The following is a 14,785-nucleotide window of genomic DNA, read 5'->3' as shown; positions in this document are numbered from 1 at the left end:
AATGCCTCTGTAATTGTTAGGGTCAAATTTGTCTCCGTTTTTAAAGATTGGGGTTATGAGTCCTTGATTCCAGATGTCAGGGAAATAACCTACACTCAGGATCAAATTAAACAGTTTTAATATAGCCAATTGAAATTTTGCACTAGTGAGTTTGAGCATCTCATTTAGGATGCCATCAGGTCCGCATGCCTTTTTAAATTTGAGAGCCTGAAGTTTCTTATAGAGCTCCTGGTCAGTAATTGGGGAGTCCAGTGGATTTTGGTTGTCCTTTATAGCTTTTTCTAATCCATTCAACTTCTCATGAATTTGGCGTTGTTCTGCGTCTGTGTCAATTTGAACGGTGTTGTAGAGTGTTTTAAAATGGGTTGTCCATATGTCACCATTTTGAATCGCTAATTCCTCTTGTTTAGAATTTTTTTTTTTTTTCCAATTTTGCCAGAAGTTGTTTGTGTTTATGGACTCCTCAATTAGCGTCAGCTGCTTTCTGTTGTACTGTGCTTTTTTGGTTCTGAGTGTACGTTTATAGAGTTTTAAAGTCTCACAGTAATGAAGGCGTAATTCACCATTATTTGGGTCTCTGTGCTTTTGGTTGGATAGTGTTCTAATTTTTTTCCTTATAATTTTACAATCTGCATCAAACCAGTTGTCATCTGTGATCTTTTTTGTTTTGTTTTTTATCAATTTCAATTGTGCTTCTTTTGCCGTTTGCCTGAATATATAGTTGATGTTTTGTACTGCTAGATTGATGCCTTCTTTACTGTGAGTGAATGTGGTATCCAGAAAGTTATCTAAGAGTGTTTGGATATTTTGGTTCCAGGTTGCTTTCTGGTATTCTTCTGTGCTGTTTTGGGCCCATCTGTATGAATTTCTGATGTTGTACAGCTTACTGGGCTGTGAATGTGTGGTTGTTTCCATGTCTGTTCTTTTGAGGAACAACGTCATTTGGCTGTGATCAGACAGAGGTGTTAGTGGCATGACAGTGAATGAGCTGAGAGAGAAAGGGTCAATGTCTGTGATCATATAGTCTACTGTACTGTGGCCAAGAGGTGAGCAGTAGGTGAATCTCCCCAAAGAGTCCCCCCGTAACCTACCATTGACAAAGTACAGACCCAGGCTTCTACAGAGCTGCAACAGATCCCTTCCGTTTTTGTTGACGGTGCTGTCACTGTTGTTTCTATGGGGGAGATTAAGGCAGTTAGAAACAGTATGGCCTGTAATAAAGCTGTCCCCTCGTGTGCTCGTTAGATCAGGTAGTGTTCCTGTGCGCGCATTTGTGTCCCCACAGATGAGCACATTTCCCTGGGCCTGGAAATGGCACGTCTCTTCCTCAAGGGTGGGGAAGATCTCCTCTGAGTAATATGGGGATTCTGAGGGGGGGATATAAATTGCGCAAAGGAACACATCTTTTTCTGTCAGTACAAGTTCTTTTTTCAGTTTTAACCAAATGTGATATTTGCCAATTTTGAGGGGGTCAATTAGATGTTGTAGTTCGGATTTGTACCAAATGATCAGTCCTCCAGAGTCTCTGCCTCTATTGACAGAGCTGTGTTTCTGTGACGGCACAATTACCTCTCTGTAACCTGTGGGACAGTGAGTGACAATGTCAGCCTTGCACCATGTCTCCTGCAGAATGATGACATCAACTTCTTTAAGGTTTTTGTTGAACTCCAGTGCTAAACTTTTCAGTCCAAAGGTTGATGAGTTTAGGCCCTGAATGTTCCACATGCTAACTGATAGCGATTTCATGTTACAAAAGAAAGAATAGCAGTCAGAAATACTGTGACTACTAACTATTAAGTTGTTAAGAGCGAGATAAACAGGATAACAGCTAACATTCTTTCTGTTATATATATAAACATTCCTATTCATTGAACAAGTACATTTGAGTACAATAGGTGTGGGTGTGTGTGTGTGTGTGTGTGTGTGTGTGTGTGTGTGTGTGTGTGTGTGTGTGTGTGTGTGTGTGTGTGTGTGTGTGTGTGTGTGTGTGTGTGTGTGTGTGTGCATGCGTCCGTGTGTGTTTAGTGCAGATGTATTGGAGGAGCTGTTTAATCTCACTTAATCCTACAGGGTTCTCCTGTCCTCTGACGACCTCTGCGTAGCTGCGCTGGTCCTGCTGTTGGGCCCTGTGGAGTGGAGGGGGGCCAGGTCTGGGCCGTGGGGCTTCCTCTCTGGTCTGGTAGGGGTGGTGGTCTGATGCGGGGGAGTAGGCTGGGCCCGGTCCGGTCTGGCTAAGCCGATGGAAGTGGTGATGGTCTGGTGGTGGGTGGGGCCTGTGGGGTGCACTGGGTCTGGTGTGGCGTTGAAGGGGCCTGGGGCTCCTTGTTGGTGCAGTGGTCTGGTAGGGGTCTCTGGGTGGTCCTCTGTCCAATACGGCATGAGGTGTTTGTCTACCAAGTGCCACGTCCTTTAGAGACTTGGTAAACATCCCTAATGTCTGTTTCCTCAGATGGGAGTGGTCGTGCAGATGCTCTGGGGTGATTGTTGGGTGGTGAGCAACGTGTACGTTCGGGAGTAGGCCACACCCTCTGGTGATGTCAGCGTTGACTTTCTGAATGGTACGGGGATGAAAGTCTTTGCGGGGCAGCAGAGTGGAGATGGTGATGTGGGAGTTGGGGAACCGCTCAGAGGCCCTCTCTGCTACTCTGTTGACCAGGCTGCCTACTCTCTCCTGCTCCTCTCGCAGGTTGTTGGTGCCGGTGTGAATAATAATGTTGCCTGGTGTGCCTAAGTCAGGCTGGGACAGGATGTGGAGTGCATCCTGTGTTTTTGGGCACCATATTTTGCGCACCTTGTGTTGTGGGAAGAGTTTATCTTCTTGGAGGAATTTCCCATTTGAGTCAATGGGGATGGCCACCTTAGTGGGTTTTACCAGATTAGTGCGTTTACGGTCTGGGGCTGGAGTACACAGGGCCTGTGTACATGGAGGGGCGTGTGGGGGTGTGTCGGGGGGGGGGCAGAGAGCTTCTCTCTGTAGTAGGTGTTTCCATGTGAGCGTTCTTGTTGACTGGGGGTGTGGGTAAAGTGTTGTCGGTATGGGGGGGGTTGTGGGTAAAGGTGGGTCAGTGGGGGTGTTAGGGGTGGTGGGGTTGTTAGGGGTGGTGGGGGGCTGCAGCTTCTCTCTAGGAGTCTCTACAGTCTGCTCTCTGTGCTGCAGCACCCTCTTGATGCCAGACAACTCCTTTGCCATCTCCTCCTTTACCTGCACCAGCTCTCTCCTCATGGTGGCCTTTACCTCCCCAAGCGCTGTGGTAAGGCTCTCTCTCTCAGCTCCTGGACAGAGTTCTTCAGCTGGGTCCTGCACTGGTTGATCTGGTCCTGTAGAAGCTCTGTGTCTGGGCTGGTGGTGGTGTAGCTGGGGGGCTGCTCCTTCAGCTCAGTAACCCATACTTCTAACAGAGCCAGCCTATCTCTCAGCAGGCTGGTGGTGGTGTAGCTGGGTGGCTCCTCCTTCAGCTCAGTAACCCATACCTCTATCACAGCCAGCCTGTCTCTCAACAGGCTGATGGTAGTGTGGTCTTGGCTCTGGTGGTTGTAGGCAGGTAGGGGGGAGGATGGTCCTGCTGTTGGGGTGCCTGAGGTGAGGGGAGAGGTCGTGGTGCTGTCCTTTTCTTTGTTGCTTTCCGCTGTCTTCGTTAGGGTGGGGAAGTCCTGCACAACAGAGCTGAGTGCAGCCTCACTGCCCTGGACCATGACAGTGCCGTTCTGATACATATTTACCGTCAGAAACCTGTTTTCCTGGTCCTTATCGCTGTCCTCAAAAATGTGGATTTGCCTTCCCTTGCAGATGCCTTTCTTTGTTGTATAGCTGAAATGCCTGGTTACAGCTGCATGCCAGGCAGTAGTGTGGTCTGTGTAAAATAACAGGTTTGTAACAGTCCTGTTTTGTGAGCAGTCGGCAAACAAAGTTTCTGGGTTCTCCCTCAGAATTCTGTGTTTAAAATTGATTCTTCCTTTCTCTGATTTTGATTTCTGCTGGGTATTCAAAAAAAAGTGGGGAAAGTCTCTCAGTTTCTGTCGCTGCTAACGCTGCTAGCGCTGCCTCAGTGGCCATGTTGCTATGGTTACCACCAGTAAACAGTTAGATCTAGACGGTAAGCTAGCTGACCGATTTGAATTTGGCTAGCTACCACGATGAAGATTGGTCTTTTAACTCACTCTCTCTCAATCTTTTCCTCCTGTGTTGATCTTCAGTTGTACAATTTGATTACATATACATTTTTGCTAATTGAATCGTGTCAATCTCGCTCTTAACAACCAAAAAGTCTCTCTCTCTCTCTCTCTCTCTGTCTCTCTCTGTCTCTCTCTCCCTGTCTCTCTCTCTCCCTCTCTCTCCCTGTCTCTCTATCCCTGTCTCTGTCTCTCTATCCCTGTCTCTCTATCCCTGTCTCTGTCTCTCTATCCCTGTCTCTGTCTCTCTATCCCTGTCTCTCTCTCCCTGTCTCTCTCTCTCCCTGTCTCTGTCTCTCTCTCTGTCTCTCTCTGTCTCTCTCTCTCTCTGTCTCTCTCTCTCTGTCTCTCTCTCTATGTCTCTCTCTCTCTCTCTCTCTCTCTCTCTCTGTCTCTCTCTCTGTCTCTCTGTCTCTCTGTCTCTCTCTGTCTCTCTGTCTCTCTGTCTCTCTGTCTCTCTCTGTCTCTCTCTGTCTCTCTCTGTCTGTCTGTCTCTCTCTGTCTGTCTCTCTCTCTGTGTCGCTCTCTCTCTCTGTGTCTCTCTTTCTCTGTGTCTCTCTCTCTCTCTGTGTCTCTCTCTCTGTCTCTCTCTGTCTCTCTCTCTGTCTCTCTCTCTGTCTCTATCTCTCTGTCTCTCTCTGTCTCTCTCTCTCTCTGTCTCTCTCTGTCTCTCTCTGTCTCTCTCTCTCTCTGTCTCTCTCTCCCTGTCTCTCTCTCCCTGTCTCTCTCTCCCTGTCTCTGTCTCTCTATCCCCATCTCTGTCTCTCTATCACTGTCTCTCTATCCCTGTCTCTCTCTCCCTGTCTGTCTCTCTCTCCCTGTCTCTGTCTCTCTCTCCCTGTCTCTGTCTCTCTCTCTCCCTGTCTCTGTCTCTCTCTCTCCCTGTCTCTCTGTCTCTCTCTCCCTGTCTCTCTCTCCCTGTCAATTCAATTCAATTGACTTTATTGACATGGCAAGTTCATTATTACTTACATTGTCAAAGTATACATATCGAAAAATAAAAATAAAATATATATGTATATATATATACAAAATATATATATATATTTATATATAAATAAATGGTGGGACCAACAGCAATAATAACAGTAGTAGTGGACATGGGATTACCATTAACAACAACTACAACAACAATATTAATATTAATATTAATCAGAATAACAATAAATTAAAGCAACAGTAGTAGATCAGTGTCAATATGACTTGAAGACATCCCTGTCTCTGTCTGTCTCTCCCTGTCTCTCTCTCTGTGTCTCTCTCTGTCTCTCTCTCTCTCTGTCTCTATCTGTCTCTCGCTCTGTCTCTCTCTCTGTTGCTCTCTCTCTCTCTCTCTCGCTGTCTGTCTCTGTCTCTCTCTCTCTGTCCCGCTGTCTGTCTCGCTGTCTGTCTGTCTCTGTCTCTCTCTCCCTGTAGCTCTCTCTCTGTCTGTCTCTCTCTCTCTGTGTCTCTCTCTGTCTCCCCCCCCCCCCCCTTCCATAGTTCATGTTTTCCATGTATAATGTGTTGGTTAGTTGTGGTTTATTCAGGCCAATTAGAGCTTTGTTTATGTCTAATTTTCCAGTCAGCCACATGGTTCTCCCCTGGTCTCATTCGTTTGGATGCGATTGGGTTGGTGTGTGTGTTCAATGACTCAGAGGTCGTCTTATAGTGGGCTGGACGAGAGGGAGAGACATCCGGGTCCTAATACAGCCATTTAAGATGGCTGACATTCTGACTAGCAACCCCCCCATACCTTATATTTTACTGTGTTGTTATTATGCCGGCAGTTTCTCGCTCACATCCCTCTGTTCTTCCATACTGTTAGATTCCACACACACAGAGTTCCAGCCTCATGCTGAGTGGTGTCAGGGCCTTCCATACTGTTAGATTCCACACACACAGAGTTCATGCTGAGTGGTGTCAGGGCCTTCCATACTGTTAGATTCCACACACACAGAGTTCATGCTGATTGGTGTCAGGGCTGTCTGTTTCCAACGAGAGCCACGAGGTTGAGAGGAGAGACTGACCTCTAACCCCTGACCTGTGACTCAGTAGCTCTGTCTTCCTGGTTGTCTCTAGGGGAGAGGGGCGACAGCTGCCCTCACTCTGTCTACACTGCTCTTTTTAAGCAAGGCCCTCACACATACTGCATACCAACATACACACACTGCATACCAACATACACACACTGCATACCAACATACACACACTGCATACCAACATACACACACTGCATACCAACAGACACACACTGCATACCAACAGACACACACTGCATACCAACAGACGCACACTGCATACCAACTTACGCACACTGCATACCAACATACACACACTGCTACAGTAGTAGTGGACATGGGATTACCATTAACAACAACTACAACAACAATATTAATATTAATATTAATCAGAATAACAATAAATTAAAGCAACAGTAGTAAATATTAAATAGCAGCTTCTGTAACAGACAATTACTGAGAAGAACATAAACAGTCATCACAAAGACACCAACAGGTGATGTGTATGAACATGTTGAGGTCTAACGACACAAAATATACAAAAGTATGTGGACACCCCTTCAAATTAGTAGATTCAGCTCATTTCAGCCACACCCGTTGCTGACGTGTATAAAAATGCTGCTGTCTGCTGCTCCAGCTGGGAGCTTCTATAACCAGACACACTGTCTGCTGCTCCAGCTGGGAGCTGCTATTTTTATTTATTTATTTTTTTACCTTTATTTAACTAGGCAAGTCAGTTAAGAACAAATTCTTATTTTCAATGACGGCCTAGGAACAGTGGGTTAACTGCCTGTTCAGGGGCAGAACGACAGATTTGTACCTTGTCAGCTCGGGGATTTGAACTTGCAACCTTCCGGTTACTAGTCCAACGCTCTAACCACTAGGTTACCCTGCCGCCCTATAACCAGACACACTGTCTGCTGCTCCAGCTGGGAGCTGCTATAACCAGACACACTGTCTGCTGCTCCTCTCAACACAGATACATGACTATAGACCTCTCCCTCTACACAGACACATGACTATAGACCTCTCCCTCTACACAGACACATGACTATAGACCTCTCCCTCTACACAGACACATGACTATAGACCTCTCCCTCTATACAGACACATGACTATAGACCTCTACACAGACACATGACTATAGACCTCTACACAGACACATGACTATAGACCTCTACACAGACACATGACTATAGACCTCTACACAGACACATGACTATAGACCTCTACACAGACACATGACTATAGACCTCTACACAGACACATGACTATAGACCTCTACACAGACACATGACTATAGACCTCTACACAGACACATGACTATAGACCTCTACACAGACACATGACTATAGACCTCTACACAGACACATGACTATAGACCTCTACACAGACACATGACTATAGACCTCTACACAGACACAAACATGAAACCTCTCACTGGCACAATAAGTGACTTTCCTCATCTGTTAGTAATTATGAAGACTCCCATATTGTGTAATGTGTCGCAGATGATCTTTAAACCCCCTGTGTCCCCATCTCCCCTCTCACGCACACACACACACACTCACTCAGGCACACACTCTCTCTCTCTCTCTCTCACACACACACACACACACACACACACACACACACACACACACACACACACTCACACACAGAGTTATAAACAAATTGAACACAGGCAGCATGTTTTTGAGGCATTGTGCTGGGTTCTTGTCTAGACATCTCATTTCCTGGTGGGAAGAGGACTCTTCAGTCCCAGAGCCAAACTCCCCTCTCAGCTCTGACTGGAGAACCAGTTACTCTAGCACCAGGAGCTAGTTACGATAGCAGTTTAGGTTACGATCAACACAGATGGGCTTTGTCCTGATCAGTCAGGAATTGATCTGCTCTTCTAACCAACATCATCCTCAATATCGTTCTAAACTGAAATTGACTAACCCCCAAACCAGTGTCCTCTCCCTGATTCGCCGACTCCCAAACCAGTGTCCTCTCCCTGATTCGCCGACCCCCAAACCAGTGTCCTCTCCCTGATTCTCCGACCCCCAAACCAGTGTCCTCTCCCTGATTCTCCGACCCCCAAACCAGTGTCCTCTCCCAGATTCTCCGACCCCCAAACCAGTGTCCTCTCCCAGATTCTCCGACCCCCAAACCAGTGTCCTCTCCCAGATTCTCCGACCCCCAAACCAGTGTCCTCTCCCAGATTCTCCGACCCCCAAACCAGTGTCCTCTCCCAGATTCTCCGACCCCCAAACCAGTGTCCTCTTCCAGATTCTCCGACCCCCAAACCAGTGTCCTCTCCCAGATTCTCCGACCCCCAAACCAGTGTCCTCTCCCAGATTCTCCGACCCCCAAACCAGTGTCCTCTCCCAGATTCTCCGACCCCCAAACCAGTGTCCTCTCCCAGATTCTCCGACCCCCAAACCAGTGTCCTCTCCCAGATTCTCCGACCCCCAAACCAGTGTCCTCTCCCTGATTCTCCGACCCCCAAACCAGTGTCCTCTCCCTGATTCTCCGACCCCCAAACCAGTGTCCTCTCCCTGATTCTCCGACCCCCAAACCAGTGTCCTCTCCCTGATTCTCCGACCCCCAAACCAGTGTCCTCTCCCTGATTCTCCGACCCCCAAACGAGTGTCCTCTCCCTGATTCTCTGATTAGTGGTTTAGTCTTTATTCTGAATCCTCTATTTACAGTTGTAGACCTCTCTCTCCCTAGCTCACTGTGGTTCTAGTCATCAACCCCTTTCTTTCCTCTTTCTGTTCTCTCCTGGGGGAGAGTGGCGTGGAGGACTGGCGCAGAATTGACAGCCTTTGAAATTTCTTCTCATGTTGGGTTTCTGGGCCTGGCTCTGATCTGTACCTCTCTCACTCTATCAGGGTCATTTGCATAATGTCTAATTAGTGTGTGTGACTGTGAAATCTCTCTTCTGAACACCCTGGCCTGGATGCTAATTTAAAGCCCTGGCTGCCTGTTTTCGTCAGCATTGATGACGTTCTGTGAAGCCGAGTATTGATCAAGTGAAATGGACTGAATTACATAACCGCTAATGTATCTCTCCATCTTCCTCTGACTGATCCCTCTCTCCTCCTCTTCCTCCCCAGACTCAGTGCTGTCCCTGTCATAGCTAGTGCTGGAGACCTGCTTGTGTGTGTGTGTGTGTGTGTGTGTGTGTGTGTGTGTTTGCTAGCTACCAGGTCAACACCAGAATACAATACTGCATCTCACTGACTGCTCTAAACTCACACATACACACACACACCTACATCCAACTGTGTGTGTTCTCAGTCACATTGTGTGTGTGTGTGTGATACAAACACACAGTTCTTTTGCAGCAGGTCTTGAGGGATAATTGCACTCATTTCTCAGACACACACACAATCCCCGTCTGATCTATATAATTCAACATGGCCGCTGCGGCACAGCTGTCCACCCACACAGGAGAATAGAGAGAAGGGGAGGGATGGAGGGATAAAGCAGGTTTGCTGAGATAAAACAAGTAGAATGATAAAAATGACATAATGTCAGCAGGGCTTAATTTCTCACCCTCTCTCCCCTTTCTCTCATCTTCCTACTACATGTATCATCCCTCTACATTTCTCTGTGTCAGCAGGATCATGCAGAGCGGTAGTAATCTGACACATAGTGAAGGCTTCGGTATGCACACAGACTAATTCTCACTCACATTAACACCACTGCTGTGTACGTGTGTGTACACGTTTACTATACTTGTGAGTACCAAAAGTCCTGGCAAGAATTAAAGCAACTAAAATTCAGAGAAGTGAGGATATTTTGCCAGTCCTCACTTGTAAAATGGCTATTTTAGGCTTACGGAATAGTTTTATGGTTAGGGTTTAGGGAATAAAGGATTCTGAATGGGAATCAATTGTTGGTCCCAAAAAAAGTCCTCAGTTCTAGTAAGACAAACAGTTGAAGTCAGAAGTTTACATACATTTATGTTGGAGTCATTAAAACTCGTTTTTCAACCACGCCAAAACTATAGTTTGTTAACAAGAAATTTGTGGAAAGTCGGTTAGGACATCTACTGTGTGCACGACACAAGTAATTTTTCCAACAATTTTTTACAGATTATTTCACTTATAATTCACTGTATCACAATTCCACTGGGTCAGAAGTTTACATACACTAAGTTGACTGTGCCTTTAAACAGCTTGGAAAATTCCAGAAAATGATGTCATGGCTTTAAAAGCTTCTGATAGGTTAATTGACATCATTTGAGTCAATTGGAGTCATACCTGTGGATGTACACTGCTCAAAAAAATAAAGGGAACACTTAAACAACACAATGTAACTCCAAGTCAATCACACTTCTGTGAAATCAAACTGTCCACTTAGGAAGCAACACTGATTGACAATAAATTTCACATGCTGTTGTGCAAATGGAATAGACAAAAGGTGGAAATTATAGGCAATTAGTAAGACACCCCCAATAAAGGAATGGTTCTGCAGGTGGTGACCACAGACCACTTCTCAGTTCCTATGCTTCCTGGCTGATGTTTTGGTCACTTTTGAATGCTGGCGGTGCTCTCACTCTAGTGGTAGCATGAGACGGAGTCTACAACCCACACAAGTGGCTCAGGTAGTGCAGCTCATCCAGGATGGCACATCAATGCGAGCTGTGGCAAAAAGGTTTGCTGTGTCTGTCAGCGTAGTGTAACACAATATGACCAATCCCTGAAATGACCTGTCTGACCTCTCTGTCTCTCTCTCTCTGTCTCTCTCTCTCTGTCCCGCTCTCTCTGTCCCGCTCTCTCTGTCCCGCTCTCTCTGTCCCGCTCTCTCTCTCTTTCTCAGCCAACCGGAGAGCTGGTCATGCAGTGACGAACATCTTGGCCAAAGAGTTGATGCAGGAGGACACCCCGCCCCGCTTCAGCAAACCACCCAATAAGAAGACCAAGATAGCGCAGAAGGAGGAGCCTAGCATAGAGGGGGCAAGTATAGACGGGGCGGGGTCACTAGAGGACCTCTTAGAGGACAGTCTATCACGGTCCAATTAAAGGAGATGGGTAGAAGTTTGCCCTTAGAAACAGATCAAGGATCAGCTCATCTTACCCATATCCTAACCTTAACCATAGAGAAATTTAGAAACTGTCCTTCAATCAGTGTCTAAGGGCAACTTCATCCTCCTGCCAGTTGAAGGAGGAGTCTGTGCCCATTGTCCTTCATGGGACCACCGGATTGGACATACTGGGACTGAAGGAGCCAATGGGTGAGGGCGGAGCTCTCATCATGACACAGCCCCAGGGTTTTCCACGCTGAGGGACGACTCTTTGTTATATAAACATATCCCTGTTCAAGCATCAGCATCTGCACACATCCACTGCACTCTGTCTCTCTCTCTTTCTCTCTCACACATCCACTGCACTCTGTCTCTCTCTATTTCTCTCTCACACATCCACTGCACTCTGTCTCTCTCTATTTCTCTCACACACATCCACTGCACTCTGTCTCTCTCTTTCTCTCTCACACATCCACTGCACTCTGTCTCTCTCTCTTTCTCTCTCACACATCCACTGCACTCTGTCTCTCTCTATTTCTCTCACACATCCACTGCACTCTGTCTCTCTCTCTTTCTCTCACACACATCCACTATCTATCAGTCTACTTTCATCTGTCTGAAGTGCATCGTGAGAATCCAAAGACTCTTTCTCAGGAGGAAGGGTCCTACATTGTCTGGATGGAAGTCCCAGTCCGGATGGTGGGGATGTCCTGCTGTATGGAAGCCCTGGGTGGTTTTTGGAACACTGCTTTTCCCACCTGGTTTGATTTAAAACCTATTAAATGTTGCTCTTTAATTGTCAAATATACTGTATGCTAATGTTGTGCTGTATACTGTATGTTTATAAAAGAAACAAGTGCCAACCAATACAATTCCAAGCTTCACATTTCCCCTGTCGTGTTGTCCAATAGGGTTACGGTGGATCAATCAAAAACCTTTTACCTTAAAGTGTGTCTGTCGGTCTCTCTTTCTGTGTGTGTGTGTGTGTGTGTGTCTCTCTCGCTCTGTGTGTGTGTGTTTATATGATATCACATGTTGCGTGTGTTCCAAAATCCTCATCTCGGCTGTTCTATCTCCCTGGTTGACAGGAAGGAGTCACTGATTTACTGGCTATATTTAGAGCACTAATGGGCTTTCTCAATGGCCTTTCTCGTGGCCTTTCTCAATGGGCTTTCTCATGGGCTTCCTCGTGGCCTTTCTCAATGGGCTTTCTCAATGTGCTTTCTCATGGGCTTTCTCGTGGCCTTTCTCATGGCCTTTCTCATGGGCTTTCTCAATGGGCTTTCTCGTGGCCTTTCTCAATGGGCTTTCTCATGGGCTTTCTCAATGGGCTTTCTCAATGGGCTTTCTCAATGGGCTTTCTCAATGGGCTTTCTCAATGGGCTTTCTCGTGGCCTTTCTCGTGGCCTTTCTCGTGGCCTTTCTCGTGGCCTTTCTCGTGGCCTTTCTCGTGGCCTTTCTCGTGGCCTTTCTCGTGGCCTTTCTCGTGGCCTTTCTCAATGGGCTTTCTCATGGCCTTTCTCGTTGCCTTTCTCGTGGCCTTTCTCGTGGCCTTTCTCGTGGCCTTTCTCGTGGCCTTTCTCGTGGCCTTTCTCAATGGCCTTTCTCAATGGCCTTTCTCAATGGCCTTTCTCAATGGCCTTTCTCATAGCCTTTCTCATGGGCTTTCTAAATGGGCTTTCTCAATGGGCTTTCTCAATGGGCTTTCTCAATGGGCTTTCTCAATGGGCTTTCTCAATGGGCTTTCTCAATGGGCTTTCTCATGGGCTTTCTCGTTGCCTTTCTCATGGGCTTTCTCATGGCCTTTCTCGTGGCCTTTCTCATGGCCTTTCTCGTGGCCTTTCTCGTGGCCTTTCTCATGGGATTTCTCGTGGCCTTTCTAATGGGATTTCTCGTGGGCTTTCTCGTGGGCTTTCTCATGTAAGTCGCTTTGGATAAAAGCGTCTGCTAAATGGCATATGTTATACATTATTATTGAAAGAGAAGTGTGTGTGTGGATGTAATGGGGGTTGTTTGTGCATTTATGTAGTGTGTGTGTGTGTGTGTGTGTGTGTGTGTGTGTGTGTGTGTGTGTGTGTGTGTGTGTGTGTGTGTGTGTGTGTGTGTCAGTTTGTGCATGGGTATGTTCTGTCGTCTGTAATTACTGTCTGCTACTGCCTCTGTCTGCTGTCATCATAACTGCGTGATTCCATAAACAGAGCTGTGTAGACAGCAGCACCTGTTGCTAAATGTCTGGACTTGCTTTTCTCTATTCCGTAGCTATCAGCAAATGTTGCTGCCGCAACACTAGCATTGTGAGGAGTAGTTCTGTCAGCTGCCCCATGCTATACCAATCCCTATGCAAATATAACATCCCTAACGCTGATCTCAAGTCAGTCTCAAGCAGTTTGAACATCTGCATGCATGACTGTGGTTTCCATGAGTACTGATCCGTTTGTACTGTAGAGCCAAGCACAAGTTGTTTAAGGGCTGTTACCAACACAACATGTTGTTGTTGTCGAGCTGAGATCAGTTCATGGGCATTGTTGATTCCTACAGTACGTTACAAAGGTATTAAAAGGACCAACGTTACCACAATGTTTGTGACGTGATACGTTTCCAGCTTATCCGCCAGTCAGTCAAATGCTGGGGAGAATGTCTGCCTGGAGACATTTAGCCCTCAGATAGTGATTGTTCACCAGAAACACAAGTACATCATTGTGTCAACCGCAAGACAGCGTTCCTTGTGCGAATGAGTTACTTCATGTGATCCTATCTCTATTGAATTTCTCTTTCAAATGTTGCTGAGAGGTTGAAAAAACACAAATGGAAAATAATAAGATTTTCTAGTCTATTTTCTTTGTCAATTTTTTTTCATTTGATTAGTTTGTTTTCAATGTCAATTTTTACTGTCGCTTGTTTTAATGCTAGTGAGGTTTCATTCTTGAGAGATATCACTGTGGTAATGTGTATGGTATTATGTATGAAGTCCTTCTGTTAAAATATCTTCAATAAGAATGTCTGAGGATTATTTTGTACGACAGACTTTGAGGTGTGTGTGTGTGTGTGTGTGTGTGTGTGTGTGTGTGTGTGTGTGTGTGTGTGTGTGTGTGTGTGTGTGTGTGTGTGTGTGTGTGTGTGTGTGTGTGTGTGTGTGTGTGTGTGTGTGTGTGTGTGTGTGTGATCAAATCAAAAACAGAGCTCTGTTCCTGGTTCTCAGCCAGAAGAAATTTCATCTGAGGTACATTTCTCTGCACCCCAGGGGTTAGAGAGACTATGTATGTACTAGATCTGACACACACACACACACATTAAGTCCATTTGGAAGAGCTATTACATCACCACAAAGTCAGACTTTACAGCCCTATACTGTATCATAACACACACATTATTTCCTGTTGTGACCATGTTACGGCTGTACTAACACACACACACTGCCGTTGTTGAGGCTGAGTATCTGCTGTCGTTCCAGGTCCCAGACGTTTGCTGGTGAGTTTTCCACAGACTTCTGCCAATGTACGTTCCACAGTTCCCAAAGATCCCTCACTGGGACATCCACTGAACGAGCACCAGACTGTGTGTGAGAGACATGGACACGTTTGCCTGTTTTTTTCTCAAT

The 14,785-nt window shown here is 46.3% G+C and overlaps 1 protein-coding gene across 1 annotated transcript in view; it reads left to right on the top strand.

Annotated features, from left to right (window-relative positions):
* Window positions 1–12,077, top strand: part of LOC129827767 (protein diaphanous homolog 1-like) — a 177,541-nt gene extending 165,464 nt beyond the window's left edge. The window contains exon 24 of the mRNA XM_055888929.1: window positions 10,983–12,077. Coding sequence (XP_055744904.1) covers window positions 10,983–11,185 — 203 coding nt within the window. The 3' untranslated portion in view covers window positions 11,186–12,077. The remainder of the gene's footprint in view (window positions 1–10,982) is intronic.
* Window positions 12,078–14,785: the final 2,708 nt, after the last annotated feature.

Source organism: Salvelinus fontinalis, chromosome 29 (assembly GCF_029448725.1).
Source record: "Salvelinus fontinalis isolate EN_2023a chromosome 29, ASM2944872v1, whole genome shotgun sequence".
Taxonomy (NCBI): domain Eukaryota; kingdom Metazoa; phylum Chordata; class Actinopteri; order Salmoniformes; family Salmonidae; genus Salvelinus; species Salvelinus fontinalis.
Note: the sequence above shows the minus strand (reverse complement) of the source record. Positions and strands in the feature narration are given on the sequence as shown.